This window comes from Myotis lucifugus, unplaced genomic scaffold (assembly GCF_000147115.1).
Source record: "Myotis lucifugus unplaced genomic scaffold, Myoluc2.0 scaffold_101, whole genome shotgun sequence".
Classification (NCBI taxonomy): domain Eukaryota; kingdom Metazoa; phylum Chordata; class Mammalia; order Chiroptera; family Vespertilionidae; genus Myotis; species Myotis lucifugus.
The window spans coordinates 568,663-587,318 of record NW_005871149.1 but is presented as its reverse complement, the minus strand read 5'-3'; the positions used below and the strand labels follow the sequence as shown (position 1 = coordinate 587,318).

Below are 18,656 nucleotides of genomic sequence, written 5' to 3'. Positions count from 1 at the left end.
CGTCAATAGGGGAACCGCCCCCGCTCGGGTCCGCGTAGGGGCGAGCACCTTGCCCGGGACCTCGGTGCCGGGACGCTGCGCAGCTGGCGACCGTCGCCACTGTCGTGCAGCCGGAACCTCTAGGAAAGTTGCAGGGCCCTCGCGGGGCCTGCGGACCGGCCCCTCCGCGACGGACCTGAACTTGACCCGACTTCGCGGCCGCAGGTGATGCAAATGGCACCTCGCTCAAGGAAACCATGGGCGTGTCTCCTGCCGCCCGGCGCCGGAGGCCCGGGGTCACCGTTTCCCTGGCGGAGCTCGAGGAGCAAATGTCCCGGGCGATGGCGGTGTGGTGCGAATTTGAAACGTAGTTGCAAGTAACGCTCCCAACACCGGAGGCTTGAAATCCCAGAGCAGGGAAGCCTTTGATACGCCCAGAGCCCGAGGTCGGCCCCACGCCCTGTTGTGACACAAGCAGAAGCACTGCGCCTGCAACACGCTCCTGCTCAGGTATGTGCAGGGCGCTGCGCCTCCCGCGGGCAGCACCCAGTTTCACTGAAGCTGCGAGACGAGGAGGCGTGGAGCCTGTTTCCCAGGCGCTCGCTAACCACCCCACCCCACCCGCCGCGCCCCTCCCCCAGCCCGCCCACTCCGCCAGAGCCTCTTGGGTCCGGTGCCCAAACTCTTCCCACATCTGTTCACATAGAGGTACCAAAATAGAAGCCTGCCAGAAAGAGAGGTGTTTGGTTACACATCGCCCATGACGGTCACAAGCCAATTTAGCCACAGCAGTAAAAGCTGAACGTCCCAGACCGTCGTGAAACCATGAGTTGTGGACAGTGATACAGGAGTTACCTTCTATGATGGGGCAAAAAAAAAAAAGTCATGACAAGACATTTTTAAAATCTGACTCAATGAGGAAATAAATGTATTGTTTGTAGTAAATGTTGAACAGTGATCTTTATGGGCAATTCCCTCTCCCCCCGACTCTCCCAAGTTCTTACATATTTAGAAAACTTCCCCAAAGTCGTTTAAGATGAAATGTTGGGCTAGAATAGTGTGGATTTGAATTTTATTTCAAAAGGCAGATTTATTTCAGAGTTCAGAGTTTGCACTCCAGAAGGTTATTTGGCAAAAATGAGGCCGATTGATTACGCATACCAAGTATGAAACCAAAGCTGAGTGGGTTTCTATGGGTTTAATAAATGCATAACCATGTATGTATTCTACTGCCCTCTCATGGGTAAGATGGAGATATACCTAGTGGTAGTGTCTTTTTAAGTCTGAGATTAGGATGTTAAGTTTAGTGGTTTCTATTATTTTGATAAAGTAAAATAAAATCAGGTTCTCTAAGGGACCTACACATACTCGGCTAACAGAACTTCAACTTCAGAAAACAGGGAGGAGACTTAACACTAGGGCTAGTACAAACATGCTGTTGGGATCACACCTCTGCTTACGACAACCTGTATAGAATGTGGAGACAGACAGGAATTTGCTATTTTTAATTTTTTTTCCATTTGAAACGAACGTCATTTCTTTCTGAGATGTTTCATCAAATTCTCTTTTTCACGTTTGTATCCACTGATCCTATAACTTCACGTTGTGAACTACTTGAGAGTAGGGATGAAAGCTTATTCCTTATACCTTTGCTATCTAGAATAGTACCTGATGCTTTTGATATTCTATCAGTAATTGTTTACTAAGTAATATGAATGAAGTATCAGCCCAACCACTAGATGGCAACACAGTTGTATGTGCATAAGTATAGTCTGGCTAATTGGAATATGACTTCAGCCTGAGTAATAGGCAATTTCTAGAAACTTATGTCTTGTTTTGGTAAGTGACATCATTTAAAATGTATCACTATAAGTGACTATAACTTTATTGTCAATGAAATCCTTAAAGCTAAGAATCCTTTTGTAAGATAAATTCTCACTAAGTAGAGTAACTCATAAGTATAGATTTTCTATATTTACACCTGTTCTACTTTTGTCTAAGAAAGCCACTCTTCACTTATATCTGGTCAGAAGGACTTTTCAATGATCCAAGTGCCTAAGCAAGTTTTATTCTATAAACCAAAAGTTCTCCCAATAACAAGTCATTGCTTTTATTCCCGCCCCCCCCCCTCCCGCCTTAATAACTGTTTTGCCTGAGGTCATAGAAATTCTGGGATCAGACAAACCTAGGTCCCCACTGCTACTGCTCACTTAGGTGTATCCTTGTGCAGGTTATTAACTTCACTAACTTCAGTTTATTCATCTTCCCCGCTATAGAGATAGTAACACCTTCTTTATAAAGTTGTGAAACGAGTTAAATTAAATGATGTCAGTGGAATAATATCTAATACAGTCCTTGGCTTCTAGTAAGGATTCAAGAACTGGTAACTATTATTATTCACATGAAAATCTCACCCGTATATTATTTGGTTTATTTATTTTAGTCTCCTGACTTAAGGCCTTCGGCAATTAAATTAAGTTCATAACACCAGGTTTCATAGCGATAGGCCATGCGGATCTGGGCGACATTTGTCCTCCGGATATCATTTCCCATAGGGCCTTCCTCTAGGTAATTGTTGCCCAGGAACTTCGCTTTCTCCTATAAGAGAAAAGTAAGGAGAATGGTTGTTATCTCTTTGTACCCTGATATAGACAATCATTACACCCTCCACAAGGATTCCTTCCTTATGTTAGCCATTGGCAAAAGGGGAAAAAAAAGAAGAAGAAGAAAACGATTAAAAGCACTTACCCAGTGCCTCAGTGTGCATGGTCAGCTGAGACACAAGTGCATTTTATTTCCCTTGCCCAAAAGGCATGGCCAGAGAAATAGAGTAATTCTTTCTAGTCCCTGTCCATAGCAACTGCATGTGATTTGGGGGGATAATTTTTTCCCACGTGTATTTCCAACTCAGCTTTCAATATTCAGGTGACCAGATCTAAAATCCGAAGGGCAACCAGGCAAGGACAGGTCTACCTCGTGAGAAATTCCACATTGCAGAACGCTGTTCCTTGCCACCTCACACATGTCACAGGTACTCAGCTTGAAGACTTGCGCGGCAATGGCGTACTCTTCCATTAGGGGCTCCTTCAGTTATGTATTTAAATGAGGCAAAAAGAAAGCAGGAAAGAAAGGAAAAGAATGCATTAAAAGAATGGCACCTTGCACAAAAAAAATAGTGAAAGAAATCAATGTAACTTTTAAAATTTCTGGGTGGGAAACAACAGCCCAACAAAATATGCTTGTATCGCTCAAGATTCCATATGAGTACCTTGGTGAAGTGGAATTGCATTGGGTCATCGGTAGACAGTGAGATCATTAGCCCTTTCTGGAGGAAATCTAAGAAAGGATTTTTGGCATATTCTAGAAATAAGCTGTTGTTACTTAATGGCGACATAGCGATGGGAATCTGAGCTAAGAAAAACAGATACTGTAATACAGGAGTCTGAAAAGGAAAAGGAAAAGAAAATTATTTAAGGATGTTGGCAAAGGGATACAAATGAGAAATGTTAAAACCCCATGGTCTACCTCAAGTTTTAGCTTTCAAGTAATTATCACCTGTCCTTTAAATCCCCTTGTGAAGAAGAGGAATAGTTTTTAAATATGAATACTATTTAGAATAAAATGATGTGGGATCATCAGCTCTCAGAAGCGTTGAGCTGGATGGCTGTCTCTGGCAAAAGACCTCACCTAGAAACTTCTTTTTTTCTCTACAAGGAAGTTCTGACTCTCACGAGAGGCATTTTAAGACGTGCTATAACAAGGAACCTGGCAAACACTAGCGTAAGGTGGGCCAAGCTGCCTCTAAATTATCCTTTGTCAGAGTCCTAAAATGGAAGCCAGGCCACCTGCTAACCCATCTCGGCCGTCAATAGCGGGGTAATCTTGGGCACGTTCCTTCGCTTCTCTGGGCCTCTGTGAAATGAACGGCGCTAAATAATCTCACAACCAGTTTTGTTCTACTTTAACCTGATGTCAGTCCTGATAATGACCTGTGACTAGCTCCAATAAAAAGTCATTATTCTTTGTAATTTTGTTTTTCAATAACAGTTTACATTCAATCTTATTTTGGATTAGCTTCAGGTATACAGCATAGTGATTTGACATTCATATACCTTACAAAGTATTCTTCCCAATATTTCCTGTACCTACCTGGCATCATACATAGTTATTACAATATCATTGACTATATTCCCTATGTTGTACTTTACACATAGGTAGTCACAGAATAGTCTTAATCCCTTCACCTTTTCACCCATTCACCCAACCCGTCTCCCCTCTGGCAATCACCAGTCTGTTCTCTGTGTCTAGGAGTCTTTCAATTTTGATTGTTTAAAAAATGAACTATTATTAAGAGAGCCTCCGCCTCACCTTTTTTAAATTCAGGCCATGAGAAATGTTGTCTGCTGTCATGAATGCTGTCAGGAGATGGGTGAGCGCTCCAGCTTCCCCACAGTGAGGTCGGAACAGAAACGTATTCATGCCTCGTTCCCTAGGGAAATGGAACTGCTATAGAAGTCACAAGTGACTGACTAGGACCTGGCAACAATTCTGGGCATAGAGCAATTTATGAGAAAATTTGATAGGAAAATGAACTCTCTGGAAGGGTATTCAAAGGACATGGCAAAACCAGCAATTCCAAGTCACGATCTTAAGTCTTCCTAAACACAGACTTTTGAAAAATAGGCATCAGAGGACAGGAGGGTACAGAGGAGAGTCAGGATTTGATTACCTGAACAGAAACATCTTTAGTTTCCACAGGAAATTCAGCAGCATCCCCATATCATCATTTCTCCTACTCACACTTCAGGGGGAAACTTTTTCCAGAAAGCCCCAGAATAATATTCCTCTATTTATTCTTACTTAGATCTATCAAGAGGGGGGAAATGTATGGGGTTTTATAATAAATTGCATAGTTACTACTGTAAATTACTGTAAACATCCAAAGAAAATGAACTGTGAATGTTACTGGAGGCTCCAAAATGTCCATTCCTGCCCCTAAATAAATATAAGAAACTGGAGAAAAAGTCAAGGGGAAGACATGTCTGATTTGAGCCAGCTGGAAGCATCCCACCGGTGCAGGTCAGGCCCTTGACCGCCACGGGTGCCCATGCACCAGGAGAGAAGTGTGCCAAATAGATTCTCCTCGCTCCAATTCTCGTCTACTTACTTTCTCAGGCTGTTGAGCACCATGATGTTCGCATACATGTAGTAGGCGTAGTAAGTGTAAGATGGATTACTTCCCGTTGTCCACTCCTGGGGCTTGGGGCTCTTGGAGGAAAACATGTGGCCACTGTGTTTGGACTCATCATCCACACTGTCAAAGCCAGTAATCTGCCAGGAAAAGCAAACCAGGCCATGGGTTCAGTCTGACTTCAGGGTCCCAGCCCTCAGACAAACTTTCAGCTCCCAAAGGCAAGGACCAAACATCAGAGATAAGCCCCAGGGAGTAGTCCCGGCCAGGTAGGTGGGCTTGTTTGTGCGCAGCAAGATGAAGGCCGACAGGTCATGCTTACATGCTTGAGGAAGACACTGAGGTCTGGGTGAGCCTGGGGGTTGACGGTGGCCTCAAATATTGGCATGAAAATATTCTCCAGCATCTTCCCAAAGTGCGGAAGGAAATTCTTAGCTCGAAACACATCGCTAGAGGCAAGAATGAAGAGAATTTAGGAGGACAGGAAGATTTTTAGGACTGATAGCCCCAATTCGAGGGAACCAGAGGACCAAATGCCAGGTTCAGGAAAAGACCTAGTATGTCCATCTGGTACACTCTTCTTGGTTACCCATAAAGAGGGATTCAGTTGTGGTTGGGCATAGAAAGTATCAATTTCTTGCCTGATGGCCCCATCTCTTCTACAAATCCTCAGGTGGTGAGAAAAGCGAACCTTCACAGCTAAATCTAGGTAGAGAATGAGGAGTATAGGGACTATAACATAAAAGGTTCAATTATTTATGTGTGTGGTGTACAAGATGGTGCACATGGGACAGTTATCAAGAACAATCCCGATGTGTTGCAGCCAGGGGCAGTCTAACAAATTCTTATGATAGCACTCAGCATATGCCAGCCACTCTAGTAACGGACCAGAAATATTAGCTAACTTAATCCTCATAACAACTCAATAAGTTAAGTACTGGTATTACCCCATTTTAAAAATGATAAAACCAAGGCACACAGCTAAGTATGTGGTAGGGTCAGGATTCAAGCACAGCCAGTCTGGGTCCGTGCTCCTAAACACCACACTTACTGCCTCTCTGCTGTAATGATATTAGACAGAAAGTACTAATTCCAGCCCAAAAGTTACTTTTCTGGCTAAAGAGAGAGGATAAAATTCTTGTATTGCCACAGGGCACACAGAACATGAAGTAGGTGGCCAGAAAATATATCAACACTTATGTTAGATAAATACTCAGTGACACGGAACATCTCTGAGGGCAATGAGTAATTAACAGGTGGTAACACCATTGATAAAGACTCATTGAGCCCTAACTGGTTTGGCTCAGTGGATAGAGCGTCGGTCTGCGGACTGAAGGGTCCCAGGTTCGATTCCGGTCAAGGGCAGTACCTGGGTTGCGGGCACATCCCCAGTGGGGAGTGTGCAGGAGGCAGCTGAATCGATGTTTCTCTCTCATCAATGTTTCTAACTCTCTACCCCTCTCCCTTACTCTCTGTAAAAAAATTAATAAAATCTATTTTTAAAAAAAGACTCATTGAATATGGAGAACTTGAGCACTTGCTGATGAGACAATCAGCCGAGACGTGGTTCTGATACAAGGAAGCTATGTCCCAGTAGAGATGAGAATGGGAAAGAGTGAACTGGACACAGAGAGGAAGAGCAGGAGAAAGAAAGTGTATAGTAAAATGCATATACTTTTTAGTTAAGTTTTAATGATTCTCAATAAGTTACTTTGTGATCTATGTGAAGTCCTGTGTTTTTAAAAAACAAAACCAAAAAGCCTTCTGGTTAGAAATTTGAACTAATAGGATCTTCCTAACTTCTGTCTCAGGCCAGGCGTGCTGCACCCAGAGGGAACAGTCAGGCACCCAGGACGCAGGACCCAGGACGGAGAGCGTATTCCTGTCTTGATCTGCTGCCCGTTTCTTGTTTGTGTAGAGGAGGTGAGGCAGGTACGTACTAGATCCTGGGGACCTGGATCATCCACGTCATGTTGGGGCAGTGGATGCGGTTGCGGACGAACCAGGTGGAGAGTTTGCTCCACTCCTCAGGACTTCGGCCGTAGATGGACAGGCGGGGCTCGGCGTGCTGGTACTTGGCCTCCACCAGGTCTGCACCTACCTCCTGCAAAGCCAAGAGAGGAGTCCAAAGCCAGGAATTCCTACAAGTAAATCAGGGGGCTGAGCCTGTGGGGTCCAGGAGCAGGAGATGGGTACGAAGAAGAATGGAGGAAACATGAGAAGTCAGTGATAAACTGTCAAGGTTAAACTCTAAGCCTTAGGCTAAGGGAACAGAGTTGAGGGGAATCCCACGGGGAGAAAAAGGACATCATGGAGTCTAGAGAGTGAAAAAGTCAGACTAGGCATGATGAGATATCCCAGGCACCTGCAAAAGAAATCCAGCTTTTCATAGGCCCCCTACCTCCCAAAACACACGTCTCCCAACTCCACATGTCATTCCTGCTCCCTAATGCTCAGGCATGAAAATGAGGGTGGGTTCCAATCCCAACTCTTCCTGAATTTACAGCTCCCAAAGCCCGGGAGAGCCAGGTCCCTAATCCCAAATCTAATCCTAGGAATAGAGGTCTTTTAAAATCATCACAGCGGACATTTCAGAAGAAATTCTTATATTCATTTATGTAGTGCTTGATTCCAAGGATAGCCTGCTTTTTCCCTCCCTCCTTCCCTCCCTTCCTCCCTCCCTTCCTTCTTTCCTTCCTCTCTCCTCTCTCCTTTCTTTCCTCCCTCTCTCTCTCCCTCCTCAAGAGCTAGGCCAGGCACCATAGATCTGGTGGTTCCTTCTCACCTTGATGATAGTGGCGAAATATTCCCCGTCAATGTAATTGTCAGTCTTAAGGTAGAGGTCCCGCAGCTCACTTGCTCCTACAGGATTGTATTTGTCATTGAATTTATCAAAGCGCTGGAAAGTCTGGCGTCCCTGAATCAGGAAACAGGAACACACGTGTGTCGTTACCAGAGTTGCCTGGACACAGAGAGCTAGGGAATGGGCATGAGGAATGGGCCTGGTGGCAAGGGAAGGGGCTGGGCTCCAAGAATGGAATCTGAGACAGTTGATGAGTGAATAAACCTTAACATTGTCTGTGGTGCTTGCGGTCAGCATGGTAAGCCAGCATGGCTCTGAGAAGGGAGAGTCTGTAGGAGACAGGCATGTGGGGTTCTTCAGTGTTCGAGTGAAACTGACGTTATCTTTTCAACCTACAGCATGAACATCCAGAGAATCAACAGTCAGGTCGTAGGGATGCATTTTTAATTTAGCGAAAAGCTCCTTTAGGGTCAGCTTTTTCTCCTTGGTGCTATAGACCACTCTGTCAGCGTCAACGTGGTAAGATTTCTTGATAAAGCGCAGAAGGTGTTTCTGGTTCATGCAAGCAGCTGCATGGATATGGGTGTCCACCTGAGTGTACATTCAGAGAAAGAAAACCAGCAGTCAGCTTTCGTTATATTCCTCTGTTAGAGGCTACGGTGCCTGCAAATCCCACTGTGGTGGGAGGAAGGCATAAGTAACAAGGCTGTGACTTGACAGCTGTTGGAAAAGGCCCAGCAGAAAAACCAACCAAGCAACCAAACAAACAAAAAACCCAACCAAACAAAACACCCCTGGCACCTTTCTATGTCCTTGCAAGGATGTGAAGGTTAGGCTGGATGGAATCACAATGCCTGCTTCTGTTGTAAAACGTTACATCCAATTTACTTCCCCTTTACATCTGATCCACACAAAATTCTTGGGGACCATTCTCTACCCCTGAGACACATCCAGAAGTGAAGTAGATACCATAGTTTTCAGCCCCCAAGAGAGAAAGGATTGAAATTATGACAGCACGTATGAGCTATTTTTATAATTACAATTTTATAAGCTGAAGTATTGATAGGTTATACAGAATTTGGTCCCAAATCTCTGCCCATATATTTCCTATTCCCACTTCCTTGCAACCACTTAAATGGTCAGAACACACCTTGGAAGTGTTCCCAGTTGATGTGTTTTCCACAATCATTAGTTCATTGAGTGTCCATAATCCTTTTGTGAGCTAGACTGAGCAGATATGCTTCTCAATGAGGAATATGAAACTCCGAAATATTTAATCCCTTCTCCAATGTCTTCTAGTCAGGAAGTAGAAGAAAAAGGACTAGGATGAAGATCTTTCAGATCCTGAATAGTGGGTTTGAGGTTTTATTTGCTTTTGTTATTTCTGTGGTTGAGGATTATAACTTTTTATGACAAGAATGTGGTAAACCTTTCTATGTGGAACCCATACAAATGGCTTTTAACCTTTTGGACATAATCTGTCTGCTTTTAGTAAATTCCACTTAATCTACAGAAATCTCACATTAATCAGAAAGATGGTATCTTTCTTGTCCTGCTCAGAAAATACTAATTGGGTTAATGTTTTTGCCCAGGGACGACCACTGAGCAGCGAAACGCTTACCTTCCTGCAGTTGTAGAAATCCCGGTGGGGGTTGTTCTTCAGCTCCTTTAACTCATCCATCTCGTTGAGCATCTCATGGACCTGGAACTTGGAGGAGAGGAACTTCAGGCGCCGGTGGGTGTAGGTCTTTCTGTGAAAAATTAAAGCACATGATTCTAAAAAATTCCAGACATTTAAGGAAGTCACAATTTCAAAACCATCAGGACCCTCAACAACTACAGGAAACAATTATTAGAACAAACATTTCAGTTTACTCTGGGTCCCAAGGGCTTAATCTTTTCATCAAAATTGGACATAATGATGAGGGAGGACTTAGGAAGGCATTTCAAGGCAGGGGAGACCGTGTGGCTCAAGGTGAAGGCCCTGGCTTTGGAGTTGGCATCTTTGGGCTCGAAGCCTTTCTCAGTCAGTTGTGTGACTTTGGGAAAATTACTTAATGCATCAAAATCTCAGCCTGTAGAAGTGAAATTATAAATAAATACTTCATAGAACAATTTTGAGGAGTATAAGAAATGTACATGGAGGGTTTAACACAGCTTTTTAAACATCATAAGCACTTAATAAATACTTATGTTTCCTATCAATAGTTGGAGTAGTAGGTTAGATCTCACTAAACGCTTACACGGGTCCTTGGGCAATCAAAGCAAGTAAAAAATTCATATCATCTACGAAGGAGTCCAGGTTGGGGTAGGGAAGCGGCTTGGGCTCATCCTTGCTGGCTGCCGCTTCGCTGGGGTAGACGTAGACCACGCCGTCCTTCATTGTGAGGTGATAACCCAGGTTTTCCGGGAGGTTGTCTGTCCGGAAAGGGTCTTCTCCCTTCTTCACAGGAGGGGTGAAGACTTTCAATGAAACACAGAGGAATGTGTCAGCACACAGGATGAATGACCACATAAAAACAACCAACATATGAAGTACTGTAAAATCTCATTCGTTTGGAATGCTGTAATTGTAGATTGTTGTTATCCAGAGCTGATAAAGTTTATTTTTACGTTGTTGCTCAAAGGTGACTAAATTAGTAGTATGAAGTAACTATCATAGTTTTTATCTGGTATAAGAATAATTTTCAAGTTCTTTAGAAGTACTGTTTACATAACTGATATGTTATTTACAAATAATTTTAATTATTTACTAAAGTTGGTTATCAGAGGCTTCCTGTTTAGAGTGTTTTCTTAGCTTATGAAATAATTGCATAGAAATAAAAATAAAATGACAGTTAGAAAGTAGAGTTTGGACCTTTTCCTTAGTTAAACTAACCTTCTCTGTCAGTCTTAATGTAGAGACGATATTTTTAAATAGGCTTAATTATCACAGCAGTTTTAGGTCCACAGCAAAACTGAGCAACCAGGACAGAGTTCCCATGTACCCCTAGCCACCCCCCTCACACACACACACAGAGCCTCACTATCAGTCCCCCACCAGAGGTACATGTGTTACAATCAATGAGCCTACACTTTGTTATCACCCAAAGTCTATAATTTACATCAGGGTTCACTCTTGGTGTTGTACATTCTATGGGTTTTAACAGATGTATAATGACATGTATCCAACCTTACAGTATCACAGAATAGTCTTACTGCCCTAAGAATCCTTTGTGCTCCATCTCGAGTAGTTTTAATATACATGGAAATATAAAATAAATTTTTGTTGTAAGAATGACAATTCTAATTGTAATTATATTTCCCACATTTTAGAGCACATACACTTTCTGCTCAAGGAGGTAAGAAGGGATTATATGGATGAATGACCCTTCTTTCCACTGCTACAGTTTCAACCTAAGAAAGCCAAGAACAAAGTCCACACTGTCGCAGCCTTGAAAGTAAGGGGCCCAACAGGGGCTGGGATGGAACCTCCAACCCATGTACGTGCCCTTGACTGGCAGTTGAACCCAGGACCCTTTGGTGTGTGGGCTGACACTCCAATCACTGAGCCACACCAGTTAGGGCAGCGGTTCTCAACCTGTGAGTCATGACCCTTTTGGCGGTCGAATGACCCTTTCACAGGGGTCGCCTAAGACCATCCTGCATATCAGATATTTACATTAAGATTCATAACAGTAGCAACATTACAGTTATGAAGTAGCAACAAAAATAATTTTATGGTTGGGTCACAACATGAGGAACTGTATTTAAAGGACCAGAAGGTTGAGAACCACTGAGTTAGGGCATGACTCTGGTATTTTTAGACTGGATTATTTTTAATCTAGGGGCATATTTAATAGTTAGTAATTGAACCTAAAGATATATTCCATACATTGAAGAAGAGAATTACTTACCTGGATAGAAGTTCTCATTTGCTACCCAAGGCTCCCCATCAATGTTCCGCAGGTACTTGGAGGGGGTTTTAGGGAACCTCTGAAAGGACTTCTGCATGTATTTCTCCCGTATACACAGTGCCCGATACAGACCCTTACATACTATTTCAAAATCTTCAACTGTAACCTGCCAAAAACATTTCAGGGCATCAGAGTCATTCCTGTGGAAATCCGAGATGTGGGGAAAGCTTGTCGTTGGCACCTCCCAACTGACCTGAGTATTGCTGAGCCCACCTGCCCACGTGGTTGCCTCCTAGCTGACTCGGGCCCTGGGTCTCCCTCCAGGGGCAGGTCCAGAAGTTTTCCTCCCTCTTCCATTTCTACCAAAACTTACCTGTCGGACGAGTCTTTCCCTACTGTCCTGTGTTTGTTTTTGTTATTTGTTAGATAGCAGTGATTATATAGAAAAGATGATGAAAAGAACCCATTCTAACATGAAAAATCCTCCCTCTTGCCCTTCCTTCCTTCCTTCCTTCCTTCCTTCCTTCCTTCCTTCCTTCCTTCCAGGTAACATATAAACATTTTAAATTTGGGCATATGGAGAAAATATCTCAACTGAAAGGCAATGTGACTCTCATTGGAGAATTCCAACCACTTGCTGGTCAGTGAGGGCAATATTTTGGGATGAGTAGAGTGTCATGCATCCCTCAAATCCTAACATGCCTTCTGTAGCTTTAAATGGATCAGAACATCATCCTGTGAGAGCTCATTCTTTTGGATGATTTTAAAGAGAACTTTATCTGCGGCTAAAAGTGGAGAGATTCTGGAGTGAAATGGTCTTGGAATTGCTGGAAATTTCCTAGACCGGCCTATGCAGGCTTGTTCCCAGTGGTTCCCAGATATTGATTCTAATCAGTTGGACTCTTTAAAGAGCTGCTGACCTTGGCCAAGCGAGTCTGGCGTAGGTGCTAGGTCTGAGGGTCTGCTTTCATGGCGTGCTTGTCTCGCCACCTAATGGGTCACCAGTTTATCAGCTCCTCAAGGGTAAGATCTAGATCTTATTCACCTTCGTGTCCTCAGCACACCATACCTACCACAGAGTCGGTGCTCAGTAAGGACAGATTAAACTTAATCAGTTGTTACCAGAGATCAGTGACCTTGAGAACTTAGCCCTGGTTTCCCTCTACCTCTCTGTTCAGTTAACAGGGTGAAGACGGATCTGGGCACAGAAAATGAATAAACAACAATAGTGGTCATTGCACTGCTCTGTGACTTTCCAATACCTCAGGACCAACCCTAAGTGGGTCAGTTGCAGAGAAAGGGGCTGAGGACTGGTCAGGAAAACTATATTTGGAGCATAGACTGATGACTAAACAGCACTTTCATCGATACGATGCTGATTCTGCATGTCCATGTGGCAGAGATTTATTAACTGACCAACTGTTCTGGGTAGAGCAGGCAGGTCAAGTTGTTTATGCCACGAACTTACTGTTCCTGTGGCATCCTAGAGCCTGTTCCAAGCCACCCTCTATTATGTAAGCATCTGTAATGAAACTGGAGAGGACAGTTGGTCAAAGGGTAATAGCCCCATTAGAATTTTCTCACCTGTCTCTCATTGTCCTGCTTTTTTCTGGTCTCTCCACTCTTCTCTCTCTTCCCTTCTTTTTCCTGGATTGAGTCATGCTGCCTGTAGCCCTTCTCCCTATTCTACGTCTGTCCTGGGTCCATCTTTTCCCAGGAGCCCCCCTGTGCCTCCTGGAGGCTCCCTTTCCTGCTTGGTGATGCCCTCAGTGAGAACAGTCCACCAGCTGGTTCCTTTGGTTCTTTTGCTCAAATCTGTCCACTATATTGTATAACACACACACACTGCATTCTACTGCATATTCCCCAGGTGCAAGAAATGAGATAAAGGAGAAATTAACAAAAATATGAAAGCAAGACAGAAATATAAGTCCTGGCATATTGTTTTTGAAATGCAGTCATGTATAACACAGGGCAGGGGAGCTAACACCTTTCTCAAAAGGAAGGGGATGAAGGTAAGAAGCTGAAACAATCAAGCTGAGTGTCTTCCCAGCAGTTAGGGACCAGGAGCTACTCACCCCCGAGGCATAATCCCCGGTGATCTGCACTCTCTGGAAATCGGGCACCTCCTGGTAGGTTGGAGATGAAGAGATGTATTCGTCGATTTGGGACATTTTGGTGGACGATGTTTCACTTTGTGGAATAGACAGGTTAATAGTCTTCCGTCCGAAGAAACGCTTTTTTCTGGGTTTAAAATGAAAAAAATAAAAGGATTTATCTTTGTCTTCATTGGAAGTTTCATTGTGATAAATTGATGTTCACTATGCAATTTCATTTGGAGAACAAAAAGTGAAAACTAAATTGTGGGTTGGGTGTCAGAAACAGGATCCAACCATATGGGAGGAGATATCACATGACTGTTCCCTTCCTCCTGGAGCAGTGGGCTTGAGGGAACATTCTAGAAGGCTTTCAGCATGACGTTGTTCCCAGGTGCCCACCCCTAGCAGAACAGGCAGTCTGGGGACTGCAGTAAACACAGGATGCATCAGTTACTACCTGTGCATATTCTTTCAATTCTGTGAGCTTCTGTCTCCCATCTGCAAAAAATTGTGTACTGATGCCTTCCTTATAGAATTTCTGTACGATTTCATGTACATAAAATGCCTAGCACAATACCTGGAACTTACAAGTTGAATAATCAATATTACTTCTTCAAATCAGCAAGTACTTATTGATCCAAACCCGATGTTGAGTCCTATGGGGGATGCCAAAGAAGGTGGATTGTTGTTCTCTTTACAGACATAGAGCCAAGAGGAAGGCAGCAGAATGATCTCTCCCCCGTGGAGCGAGGGGTGGAAGGTTGGGGGAGTGCTATGAAGAGGAGGTTCCAGGTAAGTGGTTGATATAGGTCTGAGTTCTAAATCATGGCAGACACTGAGTAGTGGAGTCGCTCAAATAAGGGAAAATAAACAGATTTGTGGAGAGGGATCTATGGAAGTTGTTGGGAGGCAGTAATTCTGCATTATATGCATAGGGTAGGAGGGCAGGGAGGCAGAAATGGAAGGCTGTGCTCCTGGGCCTGGAGGAGGTCCGACTGGCTGGAGGGCAGGATTCATATCAGGTAGCAGAACACTAAGGCTGGCTAAGGTTGGAGTCTCAAGATGAGGCTCCCGAGTTCCAGTTCCTGAACCCATCAGGCGTACGTTGAGTGTGTGCACAGCGGCCATCAGCCCACTTTGGTTTGGAACAAGCGCATAGTAGCTCATGTCCTCTTGCTCAGGTGGATATGGCGTCTTCAACTAAAGGGAGTTGTGACTGAGGGTAGGAGGGCCACTGTTTTCTCCCGTTTTAGTGATTGTTCCCTTGCCCTAGTGTATATAAAGGGGGTTGGAGGAGAAATTTTAAATTTCTGGCAGAATTCTTCCTTTGAGTTGAACCATCATTCAGACACACTGAACCACCTGTCCTGACATTTCCCCTTCTTTGCGTCCCAATGTACTAAGTACCCCCCTTACACCACTTACCTCTTGCCTGCTGTGGAGGTGGACAGAGACTCCATGTGGAATATGTGTGCTTGCATCTCGAGATGGGAAATTGGACAGATGTCATCCACATCAAAGGGGGAAAGCTCTTGACGGCCCCCCTCATCTTTGACTTCAGAGGCAAACACTTTTTCAGCAAAGCTACGCATGGCATCATCCATCTCTGAAAGAGGTGTTTGCGTGTTAGTGTTCAAGCACTTCCGCAGAAGTCATCGAGGGTTTCTGCTATGTGTGAGGCACAGTGCTCAGGACTGCCCGGGGTGCAGGGCTCCCCTGCTCTCTGACCAGTGTCCCAGAAATGTGTGCGAGTTGCTGCTGCTCTCTCTTGAGTGGCTTGGTGTGGGTAGCTTGGAAATCCATGATCAGAAACACAGGTCCGATTCTTACGACACTTTTCAGGAGGCTCCTGAAGATGGGTTTGGGCTCTTGTAGGACTAGCACTTAACGTAAGATCACCTTACCTGACAGCGCTAAGTTTGATACCATGGTAACCATGCGGCATAGTCCTTCAGTTAGGTTGGAGGAGTGTTTTATTTATTTATTTATTTTTTTTTTGGGGGGGGGCGGGGTGGTTAAAGATGTACATAGAGTTGTTGGTCCCTGGAGTTTTTCTTCCTAAAGAGAACCAATGATCTGAGTACTTCTGGAAAAAAAGTGTACTTAGGGTCTTTCTTCCTCATAGGATAGATATTGTGTTTTTCTCTTATATTACAACCTCGTTTGTTTTCCCCCAAAATCCTGACAACTTAGGAAAATGCTGGCATAGGGGGGAAGGAGACCACTAAAATTTACTACCTAGTGTTGGGAGTCCCATTTCTGAGTGAGCCTTGGAAAGCCACTGTAACGTGCTTTAATTTTTCCATTCTTAAAACGGGTGGAAGGGTGACCTTTAGCTCGGCAATGAACAACCCCAAGGCTCTCAGGATGTAAGAAAGGGTGGTGATGGCGATCAGCATCCCACCGTATTTTCCAGATACCCAGTTGTTTCCATCTAAAGAGTCATTACCTCTAATACTTCTAAATGTCTCTTGGTTTTTTCCAGCAAAGCCTAGGTAGCAAATAAGGAAAATGGCAACCAGCTATTTGGAGCGACAGTAGAAGACGAACATTCTTCACACGATGACAAAGCAAAGTGCATGCAAAGAGGAAGATCCCCCACTCCCGCCCCATCAGCGTCTCTACAGGTCTCCAAAATGCCCCATTTCAATTCTATCTTAAGTAAGTGTAACGTGTTCAAGTCTCTCTTCTGCACGTACCAACTCCTTCACCTTCCTCTGTTTCCGTTTCCTTCTCTGTACCGTGGGGATACTAATGCCTACCAAACCTCGCTCACCAGGCTATCGTGACACAAGGTGAGATAATGTACGTGGAAATGCTTTAAGGGAAATAAAACACCAGAATAGCTGATTGGTGTCATTTGTAGCCTTGGTCAGACAGATATTTGGCATTCTGAGTTAGCTTTGGGCTATTAAAGGAATGATAAGTGACATGACTTAGTACAGGCTGAAGCACACATTAGAAATGACAGTCATTGATTCATAACTTCAACACCACGAACAGTCAGCCACTGTTCAAAACCTGGCCTGTCACAGCTGAGTAACAGAGAAGCCCTCTATGTTGGCTGAACTTCACACATCCATTTGCTCCATTAAACTCAAGCACTTTCTGAAACTGCAAAGCATCTTAAAGTGCTCTGAGTAGTTCTTTGGCAAGCACCACAATCCACGAAGGAACAAACAAAACATTAAATAGGTACATTTGATGGTTTGAGAATGCCTCCCCCACCCCACTGCCCACTGAAGGCGTATCATTTCTCCCTGAGCATCACCAACAAGCACATGCACCTCAAGAATGAATGGCAAGCAGATGTTAGAAGCTCCATGCATCACGAAGGGCCAATGGTAGCAGGCCAGTGGGTTATGATGATGAAGAAGAGGATGAGGATGAGGGTGCTGGGTCTGTGGCGATGCTGTTGGAGGCCTCAGCAAGGACGGGATGAAATGGATGCCCAGGAGCCAAGTCCTAGGTGCTTGAGATCTGGCTCTTCCAGATAAGCATTCATTCTCTGGGACTGCACACATCTATCTGTTTCATATTTTAAAATATGATTGTTTTTACTAAGATTGTATCTTCCTAAGCCACTAGAGACAGTTGAAAAGCAGAAATTCTACTCTCAAGAAGTAGTTTATGCATAACCCCTGGACACAGACAATATGCGTCAACGGGGGAAAAGAAGGAGGCATCTGTAATACTTTTCAACAATAAAGATGAAATTTTTAAAAACCAACAGCAAAACTTTAGTATCTAAGTGAAATATGCATGGTTAAGTTATTTCATAAAATCAATAAAATTGAATCAACTAAAAAAAAGTCTTTTACAAAAATCATATGGTTGATATTTCCTTCCACTGAATCAACCAGTTGTTTTGATTTCATGTAACCACAGCTGAAATTTGACTCGTAATTCAAGAGCTCTGCCTTTCAAAAATACTTCAGGGAGTGGTGGTTGCTGAAAGGAAAGCGTGAGGCTGGTGTTTGAGAAGAGGAGCAGATAAGATTTGGTGACAACCTGGATTCATGGCCTGAAGGACAGATATGCCCATGGATTTGTGCAGATCATCGCTGGGCTCTTTTCTGAGCATGTCGTGTGGGAGGGGATGGAGCATCTGAGTCGAACTGCCTTGAGGTTAGGACATCTATGTTCAGAGAGAGAACAGACAAGAGAACAGAAACAAGGAGTAGAGGGCGAAGCGGAAAGAACAGTGGCCTAAGGAGTGAGAAAAAGTGTCCGTGACCATGGGTGGCCTGGGGCAAACCACACAATCGGTGGTGTCTCAGTGTTCATCATCATAAAAGGCAAGCATTAATAATAATAATGTCAACTTCAGAGAATTGTCATAAAGATTAAACAAGAACAGAATAATATTGAATGTAAACTGTAACTGAAAAAAAGATTTAAAAAAGGAATAATTTTAAAACGACACAGTCCTAGCCAGAAGTTGGGGATTATTATTATTAACATAGGAAATGCAAGACTCGAGAAAAGGAATACCATGCTTGCTCTTCACCCAGCAGATCCAGAAAAGCATGCTTATTTCTCAGCAGTGCTTTGTCAATGGGGAGGAAGGACAGCTTGTAGGCCCTTCATCGCCCACATCTCATCTCACAGAGGAACTCAGAGGCAGACCTACCAACAGTCAGCTAAAGGACAAGTCTCATTTGAGCTGGAGGGGAACATACATGTAA

General features: G+C 43.8%; 1 protein-coding gene and 1 long non-coding RNA gene across 3 annotated transcripts; one reads left to right on the top strand and one right to left on the bottom strand.

The window, feature by feature from the left end:
* Positions 1–49: 49 nt before the first annotated feature.
* On the top strand, positions 50–18,317 carry LOC106697763. 2 transcript variants are annotated; one of them, XR_002830152.1, is made up of 5 exons: positions 50–489; positions 6,987–7,102; positions 9,566–9,708; positions 14,669–14,760; positions 16,454–18,317. It is a non-coding gene; the product is annotated as an uncharacterized LOC106697763 (long non-coding RNA). The 2 variants fall into 2 exon arrangements; XR_002830151.1 differs by having other exon boundaries at positions 6,982–7,102.
* AMPD1 (adenosine monophosphate deaminase 1) lies at positions 2,302–15,587 on the bottom strand. Its single transcript, XM_023757031.1, has 14 exons — positions 15,394–15,587; positions 13,948–14,113; positions 11,870–12,035; positions 10,217–10,436; positions 9,595–9,724; positions 8,370–8,564; positions 7,956–8,087; positions 7,111–7,274; positions 5,493–5,619; positions 5,147–5,310; positions 4,348–4,468; positions 3,248–3,421; positions 2,953–3,063; positions 2,302–2,577 (listed from the first exon to the last, which is right to left on the bottom strand). The coding sequence occupies exons 1-14, from the start codon at positions 15,570–15,572 to the stop codon at positions 2,419–2,421; spliced, it is 2,208 nt and encodes a 735-aa protein (XP_023612799.1). The 5' UTR covers positions 15,573–15,587; the 3' UTR covers positions 2,302–2,418.
* Positions 18,318–18,656: the final 339 nt, after the last annotated feature.